At 37.2% G+C, this 14,561-nt stretch overlaps 1 protein-coding gene across 3 annotated transcripts in view; it reads left to right on the top strand.

The window, feature by feature from the left end:
- The first annotated feature begins 920 nt into the window (after positions 1-920).
- Positions 921-14,561, top strand: part of LOC131433730 (transcriptional coactivator yorkie) — a 76,618-nt gene continuing 62,977 nt past the window's right edge. For all 3 annotated transcript variants that reach the window (XM_058600302.1, XM_058600301.1, XM_058600300.1), the window contains exon 1: positions 921-2,942. In XM_058600302.1, coding sequence (XP_058456285.1) covers positions 2,248-2,942 — 695 coding nt within the window. In that variant the 5' untranslated portion in view covers positions 921-2,247. The remainder of the gene's footprint in view (positions 2,943-14,561) is intronic.

The following is a 14,561-nucleotide window of genomic DNA, read 5'->3' as shown; positions in this document are numbered from 1 at the left end:
CAAAAGCCTCTTATAAACGTTGAATTTTGGTTTCGTATTGGTCATTCTGCATTTTCAAAAAAAATCGAAATGTTACATTCATTCCATTTTATCAGAAGTCGAAAGTTTAGTGACTTCATCCAAAAGTTTTAAACGGTTCGATAATACACTATTGAGAATATCCAATTGAATCTGTTAATTTAGTCTTGGATTATCAATGGCCTATTCTAAATATACAAACGTTTCTTCTTATTTTCTATTCTTTTATATTAAATTTTGTTAGTTCAAATAATGAGATAATGAGTTCTACTTGGTGTTAATTTTATTTGAAACAACCAGAGTAAACCAAAAATAAATGGTTCTACGTTTATTTATCATTTTATCCTCAAATTGCTAGTGCAGCATAACCGCTAGCCAGATGTAAAGTTTGATCCGAATTTGGGCGGTTTAGGACAGTAGGACACTAGCAGTTCACTAGTAAAATAACATAAAAATAATCAATGTTAGCTTTCGAGCGCAACGAAAGCTTCGATCGACCCCTCGGGCGCACGCAACACAAACCCAAACAAAAAATTATTAGCCATTCTCGCGTTCCATCGTTCCAATCTCGTCAAACGTGAGAAAGAATATTATGTCTCTGTATATGCAGTCAGTGTGGTATCAACGAAACGAAAATAAGTTCGTAAGCCTTGTGTGTACGCCACGGTCGAATACAGTCTAGACAGAGCAGAGCGGGGCCGCCGCGTATAGGTAAAAATGTTGAATGAGAGACGGAAAGCTGAGTGTAGCGGTTTGCTCCGTTGACTTGGCCACTTAGCTGGTGTTTTGTACTGCTAACTTGATGGCCCTGGGTTGACTTGAGCTTCAGAAAGAGAAAGAGCGAGAGAGAGTATGTGTGTTTGAGCTGAACTGGCAAATAATAATTAGTCAAGTAGAATCAGTTGTTGAGTATGGTCGAACTCTGATTTAGTTCCGTGGACTCGACTAACCGTGTGTGTCTTCGGTTTATTAGTATTATTATTATTATTGCTATTATTTTTGTTGCCTTCGAAGGAAAAGGCAAGTCAGTCAGCAACGCAAAATACGAAGCACAGCACAGGTGAAGACGGGAGCAGAAGCAACTTACACTCGTCTCTCCATCATCATCGTCACCATCATCACTTGTTTCGCTTTTTCGATTGAGTTTGTTCTTTTCGCTGCTCCATCGGTTTTTTTTTAATGTTTGGTGGTTCTGTTTTGCGCTTAATGTCCACTTACTACTTCAGCTCGTGAAAAGTGTCAGTGCGCTCTGACGTGTGCAATTGAGTCGTGTCACGCGAAGGTTTTTGGGCAGTTGCAAATTGCCACTTTCCTTCGGTGGATGGTGTGTTCAGTGCGCCCGGATTGTGCAAATCGCTAGCAAAGATGCATCAAGTAGTGTACAACAAATGAAGAATGCAGAAACCATTAGGCGAAAAGTGGTGAAAATAGAGAAGTAGGCATGTAGATACAGGAAAGTAGGCAGACGCACATACAAAATCAAGAGTTGTCTGATCGTGTTCCCCCCGAAAAAAAAAGTGCAAAGAGAAAGAAATCAATTTGCCATAATTGTGAGTTAAGCCCAATTAAGTGAGTGGTAAAGGAAGAGTTGGACAACTCTGCACACTCAGTAATTTTTCTGCAAACGAAGTGAATCACTAGTGCATGGTAACGGGTGCATTTCTTGCTGCAAACAGTCATTTAATGTTATAATAAATTAGTGACCGAACCGTGAATCGCCTGAATCCTACTGCTGCGCGTTCCGAAACTAAGTGCCTTCGAAACTACGTACGCAATAAAAGCCGAGCCGAGTAAATAGCATCAATTTGAAGGAAATAAATTGCAAGTTAATTTGTGTGGTCCAACTCACCGTCTAGCAAGAACCGAAAGTGTAAAGTGTAGCGTACAAACGAGAATAAGAATAGGAATATTTACACATACGTGAGCCGTCGCAGTCGACGAGTCGAGAGTTGACGAAAAAAAACAAGCAAAATTAAAGCGAAATATGAATTAAAGGAAGCAATATTAAGAAAAAGCTAATTTTATCGCTTAAGTAAAGTTACAAAAGACGGAGGAGAAGCAAAGTCGCAGCCGAGTAGCTCCACGGACATTCGGGCGAGAATTTCGAGGCGCAGAAAACAACAAGGCAACAAGTAAAACGCGCATACACACATTCTCTCGCGCTCGCGTGCGCTGCTGCTGCTGCTCTCTGAACACGTATAGAAAACTGCACGACTTCGCGGATACAAGATGGCGTTCAACGGCAATAATAACAACAGCACCAGCAACACAAACGCCTCGGAGAATGATGGGGCGAGCAAAAAGAAAAATCTGATAATTCTGGTGGATAAAGACTCTAACGATAAGTTGAACGAGCTGTTCGATAAAACACTCAGCAATAAATTACCGTTGCAAATCCCCTACCGTATGCGAAAGTTGCCAGACTCGTTCTTCAAGCCACCATCCTCCGGGTCGAAGTCGCCCTCGGTTTCGCACTCACGCGAAAATTCGGTCGACTCAGCATTTGGCTCTGGAACCACAATACTGAGTGGGGTCACTACCGGCCCGAACGGGCTTCCGATCTCTCACAGTCGTGCCCATAGCAGCCCGGCCTCACTGGGCAAGATCCCGGCCGGTCTGGTTGGTAGCCTGACGGGATCCAGCGGGGTCCAGCAAGCCTCTAATAATAGCAATGCAAATAGTAGTAAGACACAGCAGGGCAACAACTCTGGTAGCGGTGGTGGTGGTGGTGGTGCCGGCAACGATGGCACCAACAGTCTCGGTGCATCGGCACTTGGTCAACAACAGGGCCTCTCGAAGCAGGCCCTGCAGCATTTGCACAGCCGGGGACGCTCGTACGATGTATCCAACCAGCATGCCTTTGGTGATCTGCCGCCTGGCTGGGAACAGGCCCGAACACAGGATGGACGGATTTACTACATAAAGTGAGTACCTAGTGGTGGCTTTAGAGCGTAGCGTTTAGATCAATATTCAGGTTGCATGTGGTCATACAGTTACCTCAGGTGTGAAACCTTCTGTTTGGGTTGGAAAATTGTTACATTTCCTTTCTGTATGATTGTGATTCAGAACACGACTATTTCTCGTGAGATCTGATTCTGATTTTTCGATATTTGGTTTGGAAGATACAATTCGGTAATCAATTAAGTAAACTTTAGGGATTCTCCAATTTCTGTACTCCGTATTCGAATAAAAATAAAACACAAAAGTTGTCGTCATATATTCTTATTAAATAGGATGCAAGGACACTACTCATTGGATACAATCGATGTTTAGCCAGTTTTACGTTTGGTTCATCAATCTTCATCATTTATTGATAATTGAAGTATCAATGTGCTTTTTTTTCTAAGGTTCGTGATCTTATTGTTCACGGCGCTATTTTTATGATCATCTTCGTTTATTTTTCTCCGGATTTAAACCTGTGTGACGCTCTTAACTATTTAATTTAAGACAACTGTCAACCGTTCTTGTACATTGTCGTTCAGCTGATGACTGTACCGAACGAGACACGAAATAGAACTTACAAGTGATTTCAAATTATACGAAAAAAATACGACAAGTTCGATTTGTGATTAATTCTTCAAGATGTTTGCAGAATTCATTATAGTTACGCATGATTAATATGACTGGACTATTCTTTACGTAATTTGTTCTATTGTATATTTCTGAAAACAATGTAAAGTATATAAAAAAATAATTGCGTTAATTACATATATAGAAAGGTTACGCAATCACTGTGAAAACCGAGACCCGGAGGGCCGAGTGTCATATACCATTCGACTCAGCTCGTCGAGTACGCAAAATGTCTGTGTGTGTAACTTTTTTTGCACTAACATTTCTCGGAGATGACTTTATCGGTTTTCACAAAATCAGATTCAAAGAAAAGGTCCTATGGTCCAATTAAAAATTCCTAAATTTCATCTGAATCCGATTTCCGAATCTGCACTTACAGGGTAATTAGTGTAAAAATTCCAATTTCAAATCACTCACTCTTTTTTCTCAGAGATGGCATGACCGATTTATACAAACTTAGATTCAAATGAATGGTCTTAAGTAAAACATTTTATACCATCACTTAAAGGGACGAAGCAAAAAAAAAACTACTTCAATTATCATTATCAGTAGACGGCCAAACAAATCGATTTCGGTTAGGCACCAGAAATAGTGATCATGTTTTCCCAAAACGATCTCACTTGTTTTTCTCAGTGATGGTTTGACCGATTTTCATAAACTTAGGTTCAAATGAAAGGTTTTTTGGTACCATACGGAATTACTGAATTTCATGTCGATTCGACTTCTAGTTCCGGAATTGTGGTAAAGTGTGTTAAAAATTTTATATCATCACGTAAAGAGGTAAAACAAAAACCCAACAAATTTTCTAAATCGGTCTCAAGAATACTGCAACCGGTAGTCATTATCAATAGACGACTAAACAAACCGATTCCGGTTGTTCTTTTAAGAATAGGAGAAATTTATTTTTAAGAATATTACAGTATTAACAAATATATTATATATCAATATGGATCACTTTAACGATTTCAATACAAATCGAAAAAGACATCACAGTAACACCATCTCGTGACGGTAAAGGCTATTAGTTCAGTCATGTTTAATAGTTTGCGTTTAGCGTGCACCCAGAAGTGAAATGCCGAAAGTAAATATCGCCTATAAATAATGTAGAATTACGCTCTTTTAGACCTATCGTCTTCACTTTCAAGAGTTATGAAGTAGCATTTAACTTTGCTCATGAATGTTATGAATAGTGCTGAAAAAACGAAACCTATAGGCTGTTGAGGCAATGTTTGGCAGATCACTTCTGATATAAATACTAGAACAAGAACAAAATTAATATGAAATGAACGGTGTATTACAAGTTACTTTGATTGCGATATTTATATTTATATTATATTGCACATTATCTTTTCTCTCAGGGAAAGTTAGAATGTAAAAGATAATTGTCATTTTTATAAATTATTTATGAATTAAAAGTGCATATACTAAGCGATCTTCCCTTTGCTTTCGATATTTATTTTCTAAAAAGTAATTGAATTTCAATTTGTTTAGCACTGAAGTATGATAAGTGCAATACAGTAAGTAAAAGAACAAGTTATACTTATTACTTTTACTTCAATTGATAGCTCTCGTTGAGGCGAATCACGGTTTATTCATATACTGAACTGTTTTGTTTTGAAGCATTTATTTATTTATTTATTTATTTATTTATTAAACAACCTGATATTGTATATTTCTAGCACCGTAACCTTTGGTAAAATACTGGTACTAATATTAAGATTAATTTGTTCAGTTCTGCGTGCACATTTCATACATATTTATATAAATATGGATTTTTATAAAAACAAAATCTTCTCACCCGAGTTAGTATCAAATTGCGATTCCAAACCGTATTTAAAGTTTATTTTTGCGTGTAGTGTGTATCAAGAAATATTCCATATATTTGGAGTTGTTTTTTTTTAGTAACCTTTTTTGCCACCGCACTTTACTGTGATGTCCCTCTTGAATTGCAAGAGTGATCCATATTGATATATAGTATATTTGGTATTATATATGATAGTATTTTTTATATGAGAGAAGCATCATTACACCACTAGGTAGATTAAAGCAGGTTTTTACATAGCATATAATTTTTTTTTCAATTTCTAGTCTTGCTTGAAAGATTGTTACTCAGTGACGGAAAATTTCGCTTGGTTAATTTTTTTATATGTTATGTAATAAAGTCTGAATTAAAATAAAATGAAAACATGTAGCGCCCTCTATCCACAAACCTTGAAAACCGCTTGAAACTTATACAATTGACGTTATCAACCACAAAACTACAACTTTTTCTATCTACGCAGTTTGCCTAGAAATTGTCGACATTTTTAGACAACACAGTGGCGTCTCGTGAAAAAAATTACTGGTTGTGCACTACTTATGTGGTATGCTATAAGATATAACAGTTCGTTGCAACTGAAAATTACAGAAAATTGAGAAATGGATATTCGTTTGTGTTTTTCAATACAATGAAGTAACAATATGCTTTCTGATGGGAATCATCGTATCATCGATACAATGGAATAATTGGCCACTCTGCACGTCGAGCAAATCTGTCAATAACTTTTTTAATAAAACCGCTTCGACGTTGCAACTGAGGCATCAATTTGTGTCCAACTGCCATAAGCATAAGCCACAGAAGCTTGTTCTGGAGATGTCCATAAAAATTCTCACAGAGGCAACAACAAATCTCAGAGCTGAGCTGAGTAATTCCTGAGAATTTAAGTTCCTAAATGTATGTCTATAGATAGGGTTTCGTTTTTTCTTACTGAACACAGTTCGAAAAAATCTTATAAGATGCATATAAATGGAGTGCACACAAACTTATATTCAAGAACGTGTAAAATTGTGTGATTCGAAAATTATATGGTTTGTAATCGACTAAAATTAAAAAAAAAAACAACAGATGATCGATAGCTACAGCGCGGCTTGAACCGAGAAACATTAGATCACAAAGCACGCCGCTAATCAACTAAACCACAAAAGCACAATTTATATGAATACATGATACATATAAATCAATACAGTGGCACTTGGTAGCCGACTGCAAATTACACTCGGAATCAGTAAAATTCTGTACGAAAGGAATATTGCGTCACTTGACAAGATAAGTAGCTATGAATTGTATCGATTGTAGAATTATGCTACCTGTAAAATTCAGAATTTTGTTGATGAATGATATGGAATTATAGTTTTTTACATTTAGCTTGAGAAGACTTTTGCTACACTAAATGCATCTATGCTACATTTAGTTCTGGAATATTACTGCGTTGTTGATATCTAGAATTTCCATGCAAAGTTTCATGTCATCTGAAGATATTCAAGCACTTTTGGATATTTGAGGATGTAAGAAATTTTGTTTACATGCAGTATTGAAAGGAAAGAGTTTTTCGTTTGTATTTTTCCGCTATAATAATTCAGAAATTTGAGTTGCAAATGAGTATAATGAGGTAGAGGAAACCAAAAAAACTACTACAATTTTATGACGGTATAAAACATCCGATTTATGCTAGGAATTTCCAAACACGTGCATGAGCTGGAAAATAATTTGACGCCTAGTAGAACAAACCACCACTCGCATCGGACGTTTCGTTTGCGGACAATATCTGCTCGATCAACAATTGTATTCCATGAACTGCTCGTCTTATCTGAAATCCCATCGATATCCGGTTACCTCTCCGACGACGACACCGACGACGACGGTGTCGGTCACTTGTTGCGCACTGCTACTTCGGGCAGGTCCTTTCTCACATTATCATGTTTCTTTCGCTTGATTCGGTTAGGATTGTTTGTGTTTTATTTCATTTTTTCACAAATACACGTCCAACCGCCGCAGGGTAGCAGTTGATTCATAATTAGTTGTCATCCTTCTCAGACTTCCCGTAGAGGCTTCTGAATGAATCCATCCTTTTTTCTGGGTTTAGCTTTGGTTTCTTTTGTTCGACCCTTTTTCCGTGTTGTTCCGTGTATATTCAAGTGTTTTGGGACTCATTCGCAGTCTGGGAAGTTACAGGTTCTACCTGGGTTTTCCCCCTGCTATTTGCGCTGACGAATTCAGAGTGGAACTCACGTAGCCTTTTCTCGGTGCATTTACGTCATTGTTTGTGCAAGTGGCAGTGGGTTTCGTATTTAACTACAAGTACGGTAAATTATTCTATCAGTACTTTTTGTTCTCCAGTTTCATTCAAAAAAAGATTGTCCAAATAATTTCGCTTCATTCTGAGTTTAGAATATATAATAATTCGAAAAATCAAATGTAGAGTCAAGATTCGTTCGAACCTTGCCCCTTAGAAATCGCATCAAAACAAGACCCAAGCAATCTATTCAAATGGGAAGCATCGGTTTCGCTTCAAACCCATGTATGTAAGTTCCATCCGATGGATGGCACTCCCTCCTGGCTCCGCTGGCTGATGTTTGTTTATGTGTTTTTTTTGCCGAGTTGGCGAATTTCCCTTTTCTCAATCGAACAGAGGTTTCACTGTCTGCTGCTGCGCGATCTACAGTGACTTATGTCTGCCGGCTGCATCGGTGAGGCTGTACTTATTTACTCGAACTGTAACCGATCGGTGTGTCTGGTGAGGTGCAGCCATTGAATTAGATCATCGTCTTAACATCTTCCATCAACACAAGAAAGGGGAGAGTCCACCGATAATTCGCAGCACATTACAAAACACGTTTCTCCGGGACGGCACTGCCTGTACGAACCATGAATAAACTGATTGAAGCATGAACATCAACTGCGTTTTAATTGCTAGATTCGGATTTGACAGTTCAACTGGAGGCATCCGTAAGTCTACACATGCCTGTAATCAGCCGTCTGCAATCTCCGCATATGCACGGAACATAACTTGCCTATCAGAACCAGTTGATCGAATCGAATCGAATCGAAGGGGTCGGATGCAAGCCAGACACGCGTCTTGAATATCACCCACTTCGTTGATGTTCTCTAGTCGAAAACCAAATTTAATTTGTCGATTGTGAACGAATCGCTAATGATGCGTAAGATACATAGCGTACAGAAATATTACAAACTAGGCCCGTCTGGATCCACTAACATAGGTTCTGTGGGTGTCTTTTGTGTCGTAGTTGATTAATTATCAGTTCTGTAGTCACATTGATTAGTTAAATGAGGAGTGATGCGTAAACCAAATTCAAAGCCATTCAGAGCCGAATGTAACCAATTTAGGTTCATACGAACTTGATCTGTCCTCTAGAATTCCGCACACTCAATTGGAACCGCGCTTATTCTTCTTATTATCTCTTTATCACTGAAACATGCTGAGTCAATTTTACGGTATCACTGAAGTGTCTCTTGACTGCAGTGGCTGCTAGCCAAATCGTACCAAAGCTGCTTTTGAAAACAATTGTTTAGTTTAGAGAATATAAAGACTCATTTTTATCAAAGGGTCACAAACAATATTGCTGATTACCGAGAACTTTACCGAGAGCGGTTCGATATTTCTTTGCATAGTGTGAAACATCGTCAATCTGGTATATAGGAACTTACTGCCTCTCAATGCGTGAATCGTGAGAAAAATTTTCCAACCTTACACTCGTGAGTAGGGGAGAGTGTTCGGTTACTGGCACCCTTTTCTTTTAAGCTTATAACTTCTGACTAAGTGCACATTATGCGGATATACATAAATCAATGGAAAGCTAAAGTCTGAAGAAAGCTAACAACTGAATAAGAAACTAAGTTAATTCAATCGATTGAAAAAACTTTATTATCAATTTAGTAAAGTGATAAGTTTTGGCCATTTCAAAAAAGATGTTCGGTTACCGGCACCCCAAGAAATTTCGCTAAAAATGGAAAAATATCAGTAAAAACTGCAATTATTCAAAGAAAAAACAAAATTTATTCTTTTCGGGGGCGTTTTGGACAAAACTCTTCATTGTCTGATGGTGACTTCGCCTTGGCTCTCTTGACCAATGATTTGGATGGTGGGCCTTTGGTGTTGATTAGGCCGGTCTTCTACCGGCTTCGTGGAATTGAATACGTTGCTGCAGTCGAATTTATTGGCTTCTTATCTACTAAGCAACGTTTAATGGCATTATTCAGTGCATTAAAGGTAATTTTGATTGACTTGGACGATTTGTTTGAAGTCGCCATGGCTAACAGAACCAGAGAACCAAAGTTTTTACTTATATGACGGATGTATTGAAGCCGTCAAGTTGTCCACGTGTTGCATATCACCAGAGATGCCAGTTAGTACAATCATTTTAGTTAGCAAAAACGAAAAGATCGCGTCAATTTACAAAAGTCTATAATTTCTGACGAATGTCTGCAAACAATCGAAGTTTCAAAAGTCTGTGAAAAGTCTTAAGACGAAAAAAGGTTTACATGTTAACTAAGAAATTTGATAATTTACAGACAAATTTGCAGATTTGGCATCTCTGCATATCACTGACAATTTTTCGCGATTTGTCGAAAAAAAATGGGGTGTCGGTATCGGTAGAAATCGGTAGAAATTTTGATAGCATCCGGTATTAAATCACGAAATAGATCGATTCCACCTCATAAATATTCAATCCACTCACCTTTTCGATTGATGCTTTTCAACTTATGATACTATAAAAAAGTCATAAAAAACTTTGATGTTGATTTTCACGTAATTAAAGCTTGTTTTGAGGGCAGCAAAAAGTACAAGCGTCTGTTTCCTTTGGTATTCGGCACAAAAAGAACGTGCTGCTATTAAACACACATGACATTTGTCGAAATGACGCTATCTGCGTTATGTCAAAAGTTATGGTGGGTTGCCGGCAACCGAACATCTTCCCCTATGTCAAGGTCCTTACCAAAATCGAAACAGTTTTGCAATGGTCTGTGTGGAATATGAGGAATTTACCAAGAAAGAATTGCAAGTTGAAATATTCTCGATGGTTCGAACTGAAGGGGCTTATACGAGGTCTGCTCAAAAAGTTCCCGGAATTTTTTAATTGCGCGCGTCTGGAGAGTCCGGTGGTCAAATTTTTTTTTTATTGTGCTGGTACATATGTCCCTAATGTATGGTGAAATTTTCAGCTGTATTCATTGTTTACATTCTGTCTTGTAGCGGCTGGTGTAGACGTGTTTTTTTGAGCTCGGCGATTTTTGTTAGTTTAAACAATGGAAGAATTGAAGAGTCAAAGAATTTGTATTAAATTTTGCGTGAAAAATGAAATAAAGTGTAACCAAGTGTGCGAAATGTTACAGAGAGCCTACGGTGAGTCTGCTATGAAAAAGACGCGCGCAATTAAAAAATTCCGGGAACTTTTTGAACAGACCTCGTACTAGGTTCAAACATTTCGAAACCCGTGTGCGGAACATTCACAGACAATTTGAAGGTCCCATAGTAATACAGCCTGCTACTGAATTTCATCCAATTTTTTTCTAATCTACCAATTACATAAAACTAGGCACAAATCTCCAAATAACTAGGGAAACGTGTTACTTGAACCAATTTGTACTGATTTCTAAGCATATCTTTACTATACCTTCAGAATTTGCAACAATAATTTGGGGGTTTTCGAATGAAATGTGAACAAATATATGGAGAAATGAAGGGTAAAATTTATTGCTGTTGAACAATAAAATAATATTGTAGTATTTAAACGACTATTTTCCATCGAGAACATGAAGTTTTGCGAATGTCTGTGCATTAATTTAGCAACTACTTTCATATTTTCCAAATAGCACTTTTTTCATAACAAAAAAAAATATTGATGGTACGGTTTTATCTTAGTATTACTTTTTCCGGTTCCTAGGATTAAAACTAAGAGAAGCATTCACTTTTTACTTCCAGTGGACATGCTTTTTAGAGTGTTCCATTGATTTCCTAGAACTTAGATATTATCTAGTTCATAGTTTTCGAGTTACTACGATATAAGGAAAGTACATGGGTCAGAATTCGTAAAATCGTCCAGATAAAAGTACTGTCCCGAAGAAATATTATAAAAATATTGTTATTTTCGTCACTTTTCCAACAAAATCATTATCAAATAAACGTATTTGTCTGAAACTTTCACAGATCGAAGATTTTAAAAGCTGAGGCCAGTGTGTTTTAGAGGACTATATTCACGCTTCAAATCTGATTTTCTCAGAAACGGTGACGAATATCAAAAAACCCAACTGACAATCTCTTAGAAAATTAGTTCAGATTATTCTGTAACAATTTCAGAATGATTCATTGACTTTAGCGGTCGGGAAAGTCTGTTTTCTGAAGGAAGAATTGCATAGCTGAAAACGCCGTCTTTCAACTTGTTCATTGAATATCTCGCCCTCAAAAGCATGGATCAACAATCTATGCTGACAATGTCTAGATAATTTAATTTAAATGCGATTAGTGCATAAAAACATATATGTTGTCGCGATAAAAACGAAGTGGATGTTATTTTTGTGAAGGTAAGTCGATTTCTATGGCGGCGCCATTTTTTCTGTTCCAGTTTTCTGGTAACGTAACGAAACATGAGAGAGAAATAAAATCGGCTGCCAATCAAGCGGTAGCTTTATTGGATTTTATTTGATGTAGTCAAACTTGTAATAAAAAATATCAAAACTTTCTTGGCCACTCGGCCCATCGAGAGTCATTATGCACATTTGCGAGAGACTGGCATCAGCCCTCAAATGATTATTTCACGCGTATCGAGTCGTGCAATGCTTCGCCACTGACGAGTATGAATACTAGATTATTAATGAAATTGTTTGGCGGGCAACGAAATTTTGTGTGGAAATTTTACTAAGCCTACTAGATTCATGTGCTCGAACCAGGTGTTTAATTGAGTATGAACACAAAACTTACAGCATATAAATTGTGGTAAATGCCGTCATGTCAAGTTAAACAAAAGTTCTATATGGATAACAATATACGGAATCAATGGATTTGTGTAAAAGAGGCAAAGTCAACCTATCATCGTAATTTCATACGTTTAATCTGACTAACTCTCAACGTAATAGAAACTAATGTTGAATCGATAAATCACTTAATCAATTACCTTTTTGCGTGGGCCTGTTAGTAGTATTTTTTATTAATATAAACATAGTGATAACGCGTCTTTTCAAAATTTACCCTCTGTAAGAGTGATAAGTTTTTGATCGTGAATATCTCTTATTTCATTCAACATATCAACATATTTTTCCTCTCCGTCATCGGAGATATGATTATCAGGATCTTGATTCTAGATTTGGATTCTTGAAATGATTTCTGGACTTGGAACTGAATTCTGGAACTGAAATTGAGGTTCAGATCAGAATTATGTTTCCAAATTCCTGTCCAGACTTAGAACTCAGGTTCAGAATTCGGAAACTGAGTTCTGGAACTTCAGACCAAGATCCAGGGTCAGAATTCAGATCCAAAGCTCAGTTGTATTTCCAAAATTCAGTTCAAAAGTGCAGGTTAGAATTCAGCACCATAATGCAGGTCTAGAATTTGATTCCTAAATCCACTTTCAAGATTCTAAAAGTGTAATTGAATTCAGGCAATATATTCTAAAAATTGTCGAATGAAATTCTGCATCGGTATTATAGAACTCAGTTTCGAAGTTGAATTCGGGATCCAAAATTGTAAACTGAATCCTGGACCGGAATTTTGTAACTAAAAGTCTGAACTTTGTTCCGAATCAGAATCCTGGTCTCGAATTCAGTTTCAATCCAGATCAAGAATTCAGTTCTAGAGCTCAGTTTCAGTTCCCAGTTTCAGGTTCAGAATTCAGTACCATAATCTGGCATCAAAATTAAGTTTCAGGATTCAGTTCTGACTTTCGGCTCCAAAATTCAGTTCCAGAATTCAGATTCTTAACAATGCAGAAACTAACTAATTATTTGTATAAGTATCTGTACTCGTTAACAAGTATCAATTGTTATAAGACTAATATTCCCATGTAAGGGACAATTGATATACTTCCCTAAAAAAAACTTATATGATAACCTCTGAAGAGCTAATATTGTACCTGTTGCGATTGTGATACCATACGATAGTAAAATGATTCTGTCGCAATTATCCTCTTCCCGTATAGAATCGGATCGTAAAACGAGAATGAACGGCCGTTTGTTGCTTCGGAGCGAATCCCCAGCAGCAGCGTGCTAAGCCGTCATGCACAGATATTTGCTCTCGCACTGGTGTTCATTCAGTGTGCGATGAACCATGCCTGTTTATTGTAGGTGCGATGATATCTGTCTTTCTTTGATGGCACCGATTGAATCGTATGGAGAGTCGCCAGATACAATAAAAACCATCCTTGTACATTTCGAAAAAACCTTGTGATTTTACGTCTTATAGGATGCACATAGATGGAGCGTTGCAATTCACGCAAATTTACGTGCAAGAACATTTAATATTTTGTGATTGAAAAATTCCATAGCATGCAATTCATTGCATTAAAACGAATAAATGGATAGGGAATACTGAATCTTTGGATAACAAAGTAGCTGTAGTGCAAGCCGAATGTAAATTACAGTCCAAACCTTTAAAATGCATGCTAACCCAACATTAAAGCGAAATCTTGCACAGAAAAAAATGATGAAATTTACACGTCAATAGTACTATGAAATAGACATCAGTTGAGTCGAGAATCTGATCTAAAATCATGTAAAATTAGATTGATGTAAAATTAGATTGGAATGCACTGATTTTTCAATAAACAAGACATCTTTCCAATTACCTGCTCTCCAAATATGTGCATAAAAATTAATGTAAATTCACAAAATATTTTTATCTGGGTGACATTTAATTTCTTTTGTGGAATTAGGCCTTTATGTTTCAACAGATTTCACAGCCGATTAATAGCGTACAGAATCATTGCATGACTAATACCACGATCCTACTGACACTAAGAATCCTTCCGAGTCGGGGCTTGAATATACGAAAAAACTGACTTGTAAGCCTGGCGCCCTATGCATTGAACTGCCAACTCGGGCGTATCCAAAACTAAGTCATTACAAAAACAATTTTCCGTCATTTGCTTTCTTTTCGTTGTGATCTATCCTCGATGCGTGATTGTTCCTTGAAAAATTTTCTTTA

Source organism: Malaya genurostris, chromosome 3 (assembly GCF_030247185.1).
Source record: "Malaya genurostris strain Urasoe2022 chromosome 3, Malgen_1.1, whole genome shotgun sequence".
Classification (NCBI taxonomy): Eukaryota; Metazoa; Arthropoda; class Insecta; order Diptera; family Culicidae; genus Malaya; species Malaya genurostris.
The sequence above is the reverse complement of the archived record's forward strand: the minus strand, read 5'-3'. Positions and strand labels throughout refer to the sequence as shown.